This window comes from Mangifera indica, chromosome 1 (genome assembly GCF_011075055.1).
Source record: "Mangifera indica cultivar Alphonso chromosome 1, CATAS_Mindica_2.1, whole genome shotgun sequence".
In the NCBI taxonomy this organism is placed as follows: Eukaryota; Viridiplantae; Streptophyta; class Magnoliopsida; order Sapindales; family Anacardiaceae; genus Mangifera; species Mangifera indica.
Window position 1 is genome coordinate 2,592,311 of NC_058137.1, and position 13,901 is coordinate 2,606,211.

Here is a 13,901-nt window from a genome sequence, read left to right on the forward strand (position 1 = left end):
TTCTAAATGGGTGAAGAGAGACCGTCGAAGGGAGAGGCCGCCAACAATGGAGCTGAAGATTACACCGAAGATCTAGAAACAAAACCCTATAGGGAAACTGTTATTTTTTAAAACTTATGCTGGGAAAAATTTTTATTTTTTAAAGTTTAAGGGGGTAAAAAGAGACAAAATTTTAAGGAGTTAATATTTTGTTAATTTCAACTGTTTATAAGTGTGTATTTAAAATTTTTAAAGTTAAAAACAGAAAACTTATGGGTGGAAAATAGTCCTTTGGCCTTATTTAATTGGTAAAGTACAGCGTATGATATACATCACTTCTCGCGACTTACAGGATCCGCCGTCGCCGACTTAGACCTCTTGCGCGGAAATGGAAATTTTGGTTAGATAAAAAGCGCGCATAGCTCACTCTGAACATAGACGCTTTTCAGTATCAAATCAGCTCAACAGAATCAAAGCTTTCCAAACACTCCAGAGACTTACCACAATGTCGACTGCGTAAGAATTTCTCATTCAACTTTATTTCTCTTCAGTCTCGCAATTACGATTATAGCAAACGTGATGATTTTGATCTTCTTTTCTTACGCTTCCAGTTTTGGACTCCAATGCCGAACGACCACCGCCTTTTGATGGAACCACCAGATTTTTTAAAAAATTTATCAATTTTTACACATAAAATCTAAAAACTAATAAATTCTCTCGTCCAAAGTTTAAAAAACTTATAATTTTCCTGATAATTTTTTTAACACTCTGTCGGTAACTCGAGAGGATGGCAAGGGTGGAGTTTTTCCTCCCTTCTGGCTTCTCTCGCAATCTCACTCTATTTGTGACCATCTCTAATCAAGAAAATCGACCAGTAAAGACTGTTATTTGTCTTTAAATGAAGTTTCAAATGAAGACACGATTGATTTTTGTTAGAGACGGAGACAAAAAGTCTTACATTTTTATCTTAGATAAAAACAACGTAACGCTATCATTTCACCTTTGTCTAGAGACAATTAGTTTGTCTTTTGTCAATCGATTTTTTCAATTGATAATAATCGAAAATGAAGTGCAATGAAGAGATAAGTTAAAAGGGAGAGAGAATGTCAGCTTTGCCATCTCCAACGATCGATAGTGATAATTAAAAAAGTTTTAAAAAAATATTAATTTTTTAAATCTTGAATAAACAAAAATTTATTATATTTTTAAAAATAAATAAAAAATATGATTAATTTTTAATTTTTTAAATGTTTTAATAAATAATAATTTTATTTTTAATAATAATAATAATAATAATAAAATTTAACATGTAAATATTTGAAACCATAAAGAAAGAAAAAATATTATTTTTTAAAATTTAATTTTAAAAAATAATTTTTTAAATTAAAAAGATAAAATAATATAAATTTTTATTTTTTTAAATATTATTATTAAATAATATTTTTATTTTGAATTATAGTTAAAAATTTTAATTTATAAATAAATATTTAAATTTTAAAAAGTTAAAAGATAATTTTTTTAGGGGTTGGCCCCCAACTAATGTTGGATTAAGGTATTTTTACGGCTCTTTATAATGTTTTTATCCATGAGACGAAATGACAAATTGTCCTTTGGGCCTGACTTGTTCCACAATTTATTTATGAATTACTATCAATTACGAGGAAAGAAATAAAAAATGAGAGGTGTGGACAACAGAGTAATAATCAGGGATCATTTTTTTAATTAATTTTCTCGGTTAAAATAAAAGATATGATTAACAAGAGCTCGTTCCACCGTCATCGCTGACGTATCATCAACGCAACAACGACCGTGGAATCTTTTTCCTTCACTTAATCTATTTAATATTTAAAATTTTTATACTAAATTAATTCTTTGGGTGCAGTTAAGTGCAGGTGCAGCTTATGATATACGTCACTGCTCGCGACTTACAGAATCTGACTTCACTTAACCCTCCTATAAAAGCCCTTGTGCGCATAGCTCGCTCCGTACATAGACACTTTTTAGTATCAAATTAGCTCAACAGAAGCAAAGCTTTCCAAACACTCCAGGAACTTACCACAATGTCGACTGCGTAAGAATTTCTCAGTCAACTTTGTTTCTCTTCGATCTCGCAATTACGATCATTGCAATCGTGATGATGTTGATCTTCCTTTCTTACGCTTATTCTTATTTGATAGTGTGCAAGAGATTCTCCCTCCAGTTTTGGACTCCAAAGCCGAACAACCACCGCTTTTTGATGGAACTACCAGGTTTTTTTTTTCTTTTAAAGGATTTTTGAGCTTCTTTTTGTGCGATTCGTTGTTCCTTTTTTTAACTTGGTTTACATGTGTTGGCTTTTATTTGTTAAGACTCTATACTTGTTACACGTGTCCCTTTGCCCAGCGGGTGTGGATCACCAGAAACTATAAGGTTATTTATTAAATTGTTTCTTTTTATTGATCATTTTGCCTTGTTTTTAATGTCTAGAATTTTAGTTGATTTTATTACTTTGTCTTTCTGTTGGGGGGGCAGGGTTTACAAGACAGTATTAAGTTAGTTCCGTTAAACCTTCAAGACAGGCCTGCTTGGTACGCTGAGAAAGTATACCCTGTTAACAAGGTAATTCTCACGAAAACATTTTTGCCTTTTTCTATTGATGAATAATGTGGATTTGATAGATTTTTATCTTTTTTATTTTAATTTCTTGTGTTTCTGGACAAAAATGTAGCTGATAATTAGTTTGAATCTGCATGATGCAACAGACATGAACATGTTCTGTTCATTTGTTTTTGAAGGGAATTATACTGGGGGATGTTTTTGATAGTTTTTACTTGTGCATAACAACTTCTGTTAACCGTAAATAAGGTATGAACAGAATTTAAATCAATTGCAAGAAATGAGCAATCCTGTATGGTAAAAGGCTCTTGTAAATTGGATTTTTTTTTAATGTAATTTTTGAGATAACACTAGTAGTCTCGTTGCTTGATGGGACTGTAGCATCAAGTCTCTTTTTTTGTTGTTATGAAGCTCTCATGAGTAAATGGTGATGAACACAATGCTATAATAGGTATCATTGTGTGGGAATGAAATTGTTAGCTTCAGTAAAGACTTGCTTGGCATGAGTTATGACTTAGAGTTTGTTAGTTCAAATAATTTTCCAAGTTGTTCCCATGACAAAAATGGGAGGGTTTCAACAGTAGTTGGAAGTTTAAAGTTTTTGACCGAGTGACATAGTTACAAAAGTAAAGAGTTACTGAGGATTTGTTAATGGCTATATTCCAATATTTGTAATCTGTATGAGAAATCCCTGTATCAGATTCTATAACAAGTTTCAATACTTGATAAAGAGGCAGAATCTTATCATTATGCTTTGATTTACAGAGTCATAAATAATGGTCTGTTTATATGGAGTTGAATTTTCTTGCTTACAAAGAATAAAAAGTTAGTTAAATTAATGGGTGTATGTTTCAGTGTTTATGCTAAAATAAGGACGTTATTAGGACTATTGAAGTATTTACCGTTTAGAGTTCTCCTTTACAGGTTCCATCATTGGAACACAATGGCAAAATCATTGGAGAGAGTCTTGACTTGATTAAATATGTTGACAGCAACTTTGAGGGACCTTCTCTTTTCCCCAATGTAAGATGAGCATACCTTATTTTAAATATTTCTTTATAAGATGTGCATGTTTCATTTGTACTCTTAATTGAAGCTTTTCTATCTCTTAACTTCAGCTGAAGTAGTGTTATTAAAATATTGTAGGATCCTGACAAAAAGAAGTTTGGTGAAGAATTGTTATCATACACTGATACATTCAACAGGGATGTGTTTACTTCATTCAAAGGAGACACTGTAAAACAAGCAAGTATGTCTTAAAATGTGTTGTATTTCCATGGTTATGGGTTTCCTGTATAAACAGAACTAAAAATATTTATAAACTTGCTACAGGTGCCGCTTTTGATTACTTGGAAAATGCTCTGCGCAAATTTGATGATGGCCCATTCTTCCTTGGCCAGTTTAGTTCGGTATGCTTTCTAAATTATGTTAGCCAGAATAGTGTTTTTTAATTATTCATTATTATTCTTCTTATATGATTTGAGCATCATTCTGATATACTATTGAAATTATGTGATCTTCAGGCAGACATAGCCTATATTCCATTTGTTGAAAGATTCCAGACCTTCTTATCAGAGGTACACAAGTATGACATCACAGAGGGCAGGCCTAAACTAGCAGCATGGATCGAGGTATATCAAAAGTCTCTTTTTACCAATTGTACAGGAAGAAATGACTCTATTTGAAGATAGTTTTGATCATTTATTCAAATAAATGAACAAATCCTTATGCAGGAGCTGAACAAGATTGATGCATACAAGCCAACAAAAACAGATCCAATAGAGCTTGTGGAATTCTACAAGAAGCGCTTCCAGGTACTGCCCCTGGACTCCTTAACCTTTACAATCTGATTTCATTAGATTAAAAGCTAAGTGGCTAACATCTGCTTATCTTTTTTCTTCCTTGCAGGCTCAACAGTAATTTGCCACCAGTTAGTTTATGCTAAAAGAAATCGGTGTGTTATGAGTGTCTTATTATAATAAAAGCCATCGTTGCTGGATGTTGTAGATGGTGTGCAAATGTCAGTTAAAGTATTTGATTCTGTTTTAACAGCTTGTATGTTGTGCATTACATAAATAAAAGTGAGCCACTGAGAACTGTCTTATTCTGTCATATTATAAATTTTATAATTATTTCAACAAAATAGTAGTTTACAGAATTATAAAGAAATTAGATAAATATTTTCTGTGTTATGTATTTAAAATGTAAACCGACAATAGTGTGGTCGGTTCTTATGTTTCCCTTTTGCCATCAAACGATTAAAGGGCCTCCGACATTGTGAATAATATATTTGGACTGACTAAATTAACTCACAATGTTATTATCATATGCCGGCATACATGGAAGTAAAGCCCCTGTGCGTGCTGTCGAATACAACACCGACGGGCGAACGGCTCTGTCCCCTTCCTAATTTCAATTCTATAGTAACGGACAGTCCCACGTGGCGCCAAAACATATGTCCACTTGTCTGTCAGTATTATCACAATCAAGCGTTGTATGTTTAACAATCCCCCGAAATGGAAGCCCGCTTAGTAGAACATTTGAAAAGGAGACAAGTCCGGCGACAAACCGAAACTCATAGTTACCACAATTCTAGGAACAATCTTTGATTCGATCTCCCTAGAATATACGAGAAGCTCTTGATTCTCATCCACAACTTCGAACAAGAATACGGGAGGTCACACATCCACATTCCTTCCTTTCTGCTCTGTTCTATGTAAAATTTTTTACGCTCCTCTATGTTTCCACGTGTACTTTAACCCCAACTTTTCGCTGGATATTTGAACGAATAAACTTGACAAATTCTAAATCCAAGTTTGTTGCACTTTGGATAAGTTTTTACGGTGTTCACCTATCATATTAATCTTATTATTAGCTAACAATGTCTTAATGATTAATTTATTAGTTAATATTTTTTATTATCATTATATCCCTTTATTTATTTTTGGGGCAAAGAAGTTAATTTTGTTTAAAGAGATAAATTTTATAATGGAAATTAGGTTTGGTGCAATAACTGTGTTAAATCTTACCATGTAGTAAGGATTTAGAGTGCGAAAGAAAAAGAGAGCTATGGGCAGCTGTAGAACTGAAGCTGTTTGTGAAGCATGTTGCCGTCCTTGTTGAGTAGGCGCTCATTGGAGGCTGATTCCAGGTTACATGAGTTTCTGTGCGGATTAATGTTTTCACATTGTCCATTTTATAGTGATTTTTATATTTATGTTTTTTATTATTTGATGAATTGTTTGAGGGCATATGTTGTTTGAAGTTAATGATTTTATAAATGGGAAAGCTGTTCTTTGTGTGATTGAGATTGATGTAAAGAATTGATAATGACAGGGACTGCTATGGATTTGCTCTGAGACCTCAGCTTGTCCAAAGATATATAGAATACACCAAAATCTATAAGGTATCTTCAGTTGAAGCTTCTTATTATAATTGTAATTAAGGTAAACATTGCTTTAAGTTACCTTGATTAGAAATTTAATCCTAACAGACTGGTGCATGTGTTAAGTTAGAGTGAACAAAATGAGTGCCCTCTTAGAATTACCTTCTATGTGTTTAACTTAGGTATACAGATGATAAAATATTATTTGGTTAAGTGAGGAATATTAGAAACCTAGAGAGTTACGAGATGAGATATATTATGGTTGCGTTTCAGCATTGGATATCCTTCAGGTTAATTGGAATTTAATAAACAATACTTTTAGGTTAAGTATATTTCATCAAAACTAAAATAACAGAAATAAAAGAGGTGTTTGCTGTCCAGATTACTGATACATATATGGTATCAGGAAGAGGAAGAGAAAAGATCACAAAAATGGAAGAATTTCATTGAACACCAAGAAGCTTCTCAACCAAACTCTCCTGAGAAGAAACACAAGGAGTCGTTACGTGCTGAAGCCACTAAGTTGAATGATGAGACAGTTCCATTGAAGAGTAAAGGGAACAAAGCTGAAACTACTGACCAGAATGATACAACTGCGCCAGAGGTAGACAACCAAGGGAACAAGGCTGAAGCTACTAAGCTGATAGAGGACACTATATCAAGGAGTGGAAATGAAGTGGAGAAGGGTGAAGACAATAAGTTGAAAGAGGAAAATTTTCCTGAGAAGTAGGAGAGAGAACCAGTGTGAAAATACCGAGATTGTATTAGAGAGGGGCATAGAAGTAGACAATGCTGGGGCTGTTGAGTTGAATGAAGAGACTGTTTCAGAGAAGAGTGTGGAATTCGATGATAACGCTGGAGCTACTGATTTGAAAGTGGATACTGTTTCAGAGAAGGGTGTGAAAGTAGACGAGGATAAAGCTACTGAGTTGAAAAAAGAGACTGTTTCAAAGAGAGGTAGGGAAGGGGATGCTTCAAGTAGGAAGTATGATTTTGAGGGTTCAAGTTCAACTAAACTTGACTCCAAAAAGGAGCAACTTTCAAAAGAAACAAAGCCCGATGATGTCCAAATATGGGCTCAGATTAGACCATCCCTATCATCCATTGAGAGTGTGATGAGCTTTTGTGTAAAGAGAAGAAAGGAGATGAAGGTTGAGCAGATAACCAAAAGTAAACACCATCTTCCATCAATAAATGAAGCAGGATCTTTGGAAGAGGAGTCTGAGGAGGGCAGTAAGGAAAAAGTCCGTGTTACTGAGATGCCAAATGAGACTGTAAATGCCTGCTATGAGAAAGGTACTCTACAAAATGATATCTTACCCATGCCATACTTTCCTTGGAAAGAAGAACTGGAATTCCTTGTTCTTGGGGGAGTGCCGAAGGATCTAAAGGGAGAGGTGAGGTTGAAAGTGTTCAGTTTTTTGAAGTTAATATTTTTATGTTGGCGAAAAGATCCCTCACTCCAGTTTTGCCAATGAAGGAACTCTCACCTACTGTTTGCAAGCAATGCTACAGGAACTATTTGATACCTCAATGATGTGTTATTATATGAGTAAAAATTATTTTATTTTTAATTTAAAATCATCATATCAGACACATCATCTAAATGTCCAATTAGATATTCAAAACTGTGTACGTATAGTTTTATTAATTGGTTGCAAACATCGAAATTTTTGAAGTTAGCTCTTCCAATGAGAAGCATAATTTTCAAATCACAGAATCAAGAGGAAAGAAAACGAGAGAAATGATGTAACAGAAGCTTTTATGTCAAACTCCTGCCAAAGTCCATGATTTGACATACACGCGGATTGACTTCAATTCTTGGCTAAGTGATCAGTAGGAAAGCTTATTATGGCATCAAGCACTCCAAAACTGCCTGAAAATGGTATGAAACTGCCTGAAATTGTATGATACTTCCAGTAAATAGGAAGAGATTAATAGTGTATTTATATATATGTTCCAATGAGGCAAGATAGGTTTAATTCTTATATGAAGTGGAAAACAAATAAAAACTGTACTCTAAGCCAGAGGCCCGCAGCCACAGTGATAGGAAAAAAGGTTAAAGGAGAACTATAGAGCTGCCCAAAATCTTGAATTACCCACATAATACTTTCTTCATTGGAAGTCTAATCACGAACTCAGGAGGACTACATGGATGATGCACCAGATCAGCCACGACAGACCTCAGAATTGTTACAGGCATTTGGGCCGATAACTTCGAACTTTTTACTACTTACTCTGCCAGATCAAATGTCTTCTTGGTATAGTTTCCTTACACAGATTCAATCATGGCTTATCTTTACCAGCAGGAGCCAGTGAATCTGATTCAGGGGCCGCTGGGTTTGTGTTCCTGACAGGCATATCATGATTATGCTTTCCCTCATATGTAGTAATGAAAGCTCTAGGATCATCTGATGCTCGTTCCACATGCTTCCGCACATTGCACTTAAGATTTGTACATCTGTAGTAACTCCTGCAATAGCAAAACTAGCTGTGAGAACATCCGAGGAAAAGAAAGTAGTCATCACCAAAAGAAATATACTAGACGAATTCCAGGGTCCAACTCTACTAGTCACTGAAAATGTGATGGTCCTCCATTTCATGAAAGATCACCCATATTTGGAAACCAAAAGAGAGGCCGAAGTTATTTTTGCAGAACTCATTGATGGACTTGCCGGTTTATTGTCCGGCAAAAGAACAGTTGCATCTTTCCACAACTGCTCAGAAATTTATATATCAGAAATAACCTAAATCTCAAAATACACACAACTCAGAAATTATATATAGCAAGAAGACTATTAGTGCACAATAGAGCTCATAAAACGGTGATGAAGTCTCAACCTGGGATACGGATTTCCCTTCACAACCTTCTGGCCATATTTTCTCCAGCGGAAGCCATCACTCAAAATTTCAGAATCTGTGGAACTTTGCACCACAATGCGGGGCTCTTGTACACCATCCTCTGATATGCCAGCTTCGTTAGATTGATTCTCACATTTTCTGGAAAAAAAACATATAATAGTCAACCATAAATCATTAATGCTCATTTTAGAAGAATGGAATGATCACAATTGCAATATGCAGTGCCAGTAGAATATATCCAAGCTCACTGGGCCAGGAAAAACCATGGAGAAAAGAGCAATATAAATGAGAATAAAACTAACATCTGTTATGTTTCTATTAAGCAGTAAAATCAACTTAATAATATGCTAAATATTGTTTTTGAAACTACAGTTAGTTCCTTTGCAAGTCTAACGAACAGAAAGGGAAACAGGTATTCATCAAACTTCTGTTTCTACCAAATTTCCTACCTTCTCTTTTTTCTGGGTTCACCATCCTCTTCCGCCAATCCCTTCTTTCCTTCATCACATTCCCCGCTAAGGCCACAAGAAGTATCAGAGGCTCCACCACCAGCATTATTCACTGCAGGCACCACAGGCTCATATGGTAGAGGAGCTTTGCCTTGATTAGTCGAATGTGCCAATAAACCTACTTCTTTCCGACTTTCTACTCTACATTGAGAACCTTCATTTTTTTCATTCAGATTGCTACTCTGTGAAGGATTGTGAGCATCTTGACCAGTGCCATCGGATACTAATCCTAGTCCTTGTGTCCCTGATGAGCTCCGCTTAGGGGGCTGCGGCTTTGGATGATTGTGCTCACCCTTGTAGACAATTTCAGCAATTTGCCCATCAAAAGACCTCTCAACCTTCTTTTTCACGGGACAATTTGGGTGTGTGCACTTGTAATAACTTCGTGGGTACTCACTTCCTTTAACTTGTTTTTGCCCATATTTCCTCCAATTATAGCCATCATATGAAGGTCGATCCCCAGCTATGGCTGGTAAGGCCTTTGGATCCTCCTCCAAGTTCTGAGATGCCATCTTTGAGGATTCAATTGTTTGATCTGCTTCATTACACGGTGGCACAATCATATTAAGGTTTGAGTTAACCTGGGGTCTAAAATATTGTTTATCTTGACTTGGAATGTGAACACAAGCCTCAACTGATTGCTGCGTTTGTTCACGGCTAGTGTTATTAATATTTCCCTGGTCAAAACAAAACACAAAAGATTATACTCATACTACATATCCAAAAAAAAGAACAAAAAGTTTTAAAAAGATCATAGAATCACAACATAAAAAAGTTACCAGTCTTTAATGGACCATCTAACATGGAGGAAGAAATTAATAAAGAAAATTTATGTCCGTCCAATTTAACAAGACCTAGAATTTTGATACTGACCATATTAGCCAAGAGAGAAACAGTTGCCTTTGACACAAGCTTTGCCAGTGGCTTATAAACCACAGTGGGTGGTTTACTATCTGATTTTGAAGCTTTGTCAGATGAATTACAAATTGCCGTTCTAGACAGCTCAGCCTGATTTGGTGGAACAGGATTCACCATGGGCTTAAACCTTACTGTCTTTGGTCTAATGGCAACAACTGCAGTCTCAGGGCATACAGTAGGTGGTGCGGCATTAATGGCACCTGCTAGGAGCTCTGAGAAAGGCCCAAAAGTGGAACAAGTAGGTCTTGAAGGTACTGGTTTAGCTATAACAACTCTTTCTGCTTCTTTGATCTCCATTTTCATTCAAATATGAAATACCAATTACATCTAGTGGTGTATCATAAGGCGGAGTAGAAATGACAACTTCGAGTCCTGATCACCTCAACCCTTAACTCTGACTTATCCAGACAATGGTAGAAGGTTACAGTATTTGTTCAGAGATATCTTGAATTAAAAGTATTATCAGTAGACAATTAATTTCTCTCTTCAGTTGTCAACTCCAGCTGTTTGTAGAGCACTTCTTTGAACCTGCATCAAAATTGAGTTATTCATGTGTTAATTTATAAATGGATTAACCTTATGCTTTCACTACCCTTTTTAAATTTAATCTAGGTTATTAAATCCAAATCCCAATTATTTATGCATTATCTCAAGAAATAATAGTACACCAGCAAAAAACTCATGCCCTATTGGCTGCATTTGGAACTATAGTACAAGGGAAACCCCTCTGCTCTCAGGTTTTTGTAAATATTGCAGAGAAAAAGGGAAGCAAACAGACACACAGCCATTCAAACAACTTAGACATCAGAAGGCACATTCTGTGTCTTCAGACAGCAGTAAAATTATTTTCACAATCTTAAATTTTTCAACCCAAGCACGAAAATAACAAATCAACTTGGTAATCAATTCCTTGGTTTACTTTCCCATTTGCTTAATAATTAATTTTAGTGAAAAATAAACAAGTAAAACTTTAAAGTGTACTCCATATTCAGCCAAACAATATGCTATCAAACAATAGTTGCAGAACCTCTTATTGATAAAAGGCACATCAATGAATAGATAACCAACAGATTTCCCGTAATTTTTTTCTCCACAATCAGCATATTTGCTACTGGATTCTCAACCACACGTACTTCTTGGATAACCATTGTGTGACTAACTTTCCTAGTTATTGCTCTGCCATAAATCAACTGGCCAGTCCCCAAATTTTTCATCAACAGACATACTGAAATTTTTCTGCTTCATAATGTATTAAAAATTTGCCATTGTAATCACTGGTTCACCGTACCCTCAAAGTTTTTTTTCCAAAAGCTTGTGTCCTAAACTTGTAATAATCCTTTTAGTTGCTTCCGATTCCCAATATACATAAAGGTTGGTCAGCACTAGATGACTACAAGTATTGGAGAAATTTGCACAGTTTCTACTAAAAATTCACATCTAATAAACCTTATGGCCATAAATCGATTTGCAACATCTCCTCTAGTTTCACAGCACACAAGAACTACCATGAACTGCCTCAAATTGATCATTTTTCATTTAAACCTTGAATTGACCACAAATAAACTATAAGGAAAAAGAAAGTTAATAGAAAATTAAATCATCTAAAACAATATTAAAAGAAAATTCATCACAGAATTACCCCACCAAATCTTCTGCTATTTATTAATCTTACTAAAAAAACTCAAAAAAAAAAAAAGCACCAAGATTATCAAAAAGGCATAGAACTTAAAAATTGTAATATTTAAAGAATAAAACCAAAAGAAAAAGCATACAAGCCCTAGAAACAGCAGCCATCTAAAACACAGAGAAACTAATGGAACAAACCCAAGTAGCATTTAGCTTGAAGAAACCCAAAAATGAAGAAAGAAGAAAGGAAGTGAAAACTAACCAGAATGTTTATGACTAACAAACCAAGAAGCTACTTTGCTTCTATGGAGTCTCATACACTTCTCATTTTCTTTAAATCACTTTAACCTGCATCAGAGCACCAAAAAATCAATAAATCACACACACACACACACACACAAAATCTAACATAAAATAATTATTATTAAAGCGTGACACAAATAAAATAACTTGAACTCGTTTACAGAGAAACCCTAACCAGTTGAACAAAAGAGAAGCCAGCAGACTTATTTGCATTCGCTCGTTCAGTATGCAGATGGAACTGTCTTGTTCTAACCACAAACCAAAAACAGTTGAAAGCTTTTCAATGGTAATTGGTTTCTAAGATTATTAAACAGTAACCCTTTTAACCAAACAAAAAATACAATAAAAAAAAATACAAACCGAGAGCAGAAAGACTGGAAAGTGTTTAGAATAAGAAAGTGAAACTGTTGATAGTTTGACAGAAGAGAAAAGAAGGAAAAAAAGGTAAAAAAAAAAATGAAAGAGAAGGAAGGGTATTAAAAGAACAAAAGATTTGGCATAAGGGAATTAAAAAAAATAAATAAATTTGGATTTAGTAAGAAGAGTTCTAGCGATCAGGTGGCGCTGGTGCCATGAAAATGAGTTTAAGGCAGAGGGCTCTCTTACTACTACTACCAACTAACTGTCTCTGTATCTCTTTTGACTTTCTCATCTCTTTCTTTTATGAAAATGGAAAGCTGTCCTAGGAATCATCTTGGCGCGTGTAATACATCACTTCAATTTTAAACTATATATTTATTTAATTAATAATTATTTTGGCCATTTTAGATACTATATATATATGCACATATGTTCGGTCTAATTTTACAAAATCTCTGAGAGAGGACTTTAAAAGGTGAATTGAAGACAAAATCTAAAAAATATTTCTAAAATGAAGAGGAAATGCCTATAATTATAGCAAGTATTAAGTTGGATTTAAATATGTTTAAAGTGAGTAATTCAACATTAAGAAAGTGATATTTTCATAGATAATAATATAAAATATTTAATTTGTATGGCAAATTTTAGGGTTTTGAGAACTTCTAAAATTGTGGCTCCGGCTTTTACAATAATATTATTAGAGAAATATTTAGATGATATATCATATAATTAAGTAATACTTTAATTTGAGGTTAAAGGACTTATTCTCACCCAATGTTTGGTGTATTCTGAAAGTAATTTTCGTAAACTTTTAAAAACTCAAATGTTTATTTATCATCTAATTTTTATTAAAATTTGTTATTAGTTATCAGAGTAAAAATGTCATTTGTTAAAAATAAAAAATTAAAATTTTATTATATTTCTCTTTTAGTCTAAAAAACTAATAATTTTTTTCTATCTAAAATTTAAAAAATTATTTTTTTAAGTTTTTTTTTATTTTTTTTGATGTTCCTCTTTGTTCTAATGGACAATTGATTTTTTAACTAACTTTTTTTTTGGTTGATCTTTGAACATTGATAATTATTTTTATTGAACAAAGATGGATCATCGGTTGGATGAATTAGATAATTGAATAATCAAATGATATTTTAATTTAATATTATTTAATAATAATATATTATTTAAATACTTAAAATTAGATGCTGGACGGAGAAAAGCAAACCACCTTCACCTCCCTAACGTGAAAGAACGGGTAAAACAAGTAGTATAATAAATTAGAATTTAATTGGGGTTGAAACGGCAGCTGAGAAAATGAGAAAAAGTTAAGGATTGAAAAGGAAGAAAGTTAGTTGGCGCACACGTGA

The 13,901-nt window shown here is 33.9% G+C and overlaps 3 protein-coding genes across 4 annotated transcripts; 2 read left to right on the forward strand and 1 right to left on the reverse strand.

Moving 5' to 3' along the window:
• Positions 1-445: 445 nt before the first annotated feature.
• On the forward strand, positions 446-4,686 carry LOC123218244 (glutathione S-transferase L3-like). Of its 2 annotated transcripts, none has more exons than XM_044639549.1 (10): positions 446-495; positions 2,157-2,228; positions 2,328-2,388; positions 2,491-2,577; positions 3,499-3,597; positions 3,721-3,823; positions 3,907-3,983; positions 4,098-4,205; positions 4,308-4,388; positions 4,483-4,686. In XM_044639549.1, exons 1-10 carry the CDS (start codon positions 485-487, stop codon positions 4,492-4,494), a joined length of 711 nt encoding a protein of 236 aa, XP_044495484.1. In that variant the 5' UTR covers positions 446-484; the 3' UTR covers positions 4,495-4,686. The 2 variants fall into 2 exon arrangements, with proteins under 2 accessions (XP_044495484.1, XP_044495475.1); XM_044639540.1 differs by lacking the exon at positions 446-495 and adding an exon at positions 1,891-2,050.
• A 141-nt stretch (positions 4,687-4,827) lies between these two features.
• On the forward strand, positions 4,828-7,887 carry LOC123218255. Its single transcript, XM_044639562.1, has 3 exons — positions 4,828-5,725; positions 5,911-5,980; positions 6,366-7,887. The coding sequence occupies exons 1-3, from the start codon at positions 5,679-5,681 to the stop codon at positions 6,687-6,689; spliced, it is 441 nt and encodes a 146-aa protein (XP_044495497.1). The 5' UTR covers positions 4,828-5,678; the 3' UTR covers positions 6,690-7,887.
• LOC123218233 (WRKY transcription factor 44-like) lies at positions 7,880-12,760 on the reverse strand. The gene is made up of 7 exons (XM_044639531.1): positions 12,538-12,760; positions 12,353-12,425; positions 12,137-12,222; positions 10,204-10,776; positions 9,271-10,007; positions 8,801-8,959; positions 7,880-8,432 (listed from the first exon to the last, which is right to left on the reverse strand). The coding sequence occupies exons 4-7, from the start codon at positions 10,549-10,551 to the stop codon at positions 8,246-8,248; spliced, it is 1,431 nt and encodes a 476-aa protein (XP_044495466.1). The 5' UTR covers positions 10,552-10,776; positions 12,137-12,222; positions 12,353-12,425; positions 12,538-12,760; the 3' UTR covers positions 7,880-8,245.
• Between the last annotated feature and the right edge of the window lie 1,141 nt (positions 12,761-13,901).

Excerpts from the sequence above, each read along its gene's own strand:
- LOC123218244 (XM_044639549.1), top strand. Across the intron at positions 3,598-3,720 it reads GACCTTCTCTTTTCCCCAAT|GATCCTGACAAAAAGAAGTT; the intron begins GTAAGATGAGCA and ends AAAATATTGTAG. Across the intron at positions 4,206-4,307 it reads AACTAGCAGCATGGATCGAG|GAGCTGAACAAGATTGATGC; the intron begins GTATATCAAAAG and ends ATCCTTATGCAG.
- LOC123218255 (XM_044639562.1), top strand. The coding sequence starts at position 5,679 with ATGTTGCCGTCCTTGTTGAGTAGGCGCTCATTGGAGGCTGATTCCAG. Across the intron at positions 5,726-5,910 it reads TCATTGGAGGCTGATTCCAG|GGACTGCTATGGATTTGCTC; the intron begins GTTACATGAGTT and ends TGATAATGACAG. Across the intron at positions 5,981-6,365 it reads AATACACCAAAATCTATAAG|GAAGAGGAAGAGAAAAGATC; the intron begins GTATCTTCAGTT and ends ATATGGTATCAG.
- LOC123218233 (XM_044639531.1), bottom strand. The coding sequence starts at position 10,551 with ATGAAAATGGAGATCAAAGAAGCAGAAAGAGTTGTTATAGCTAAACCA. Across the intron at positions 10,008-10,203 it reads TTTCTCTCTTGGCTAATATG|GGAAATATTAATAACACTAG; the intron begins GTCAGTATCAAA and ends TGTTTTGACCAG. Across the intron at positions 8,433-8,800 it reads AAGGGAAATCCGTATCCCAG|GAGTTACTACAGATGTACAA; the intron begins GTTGAGACTTCA and ends TTGCTATTGCAG.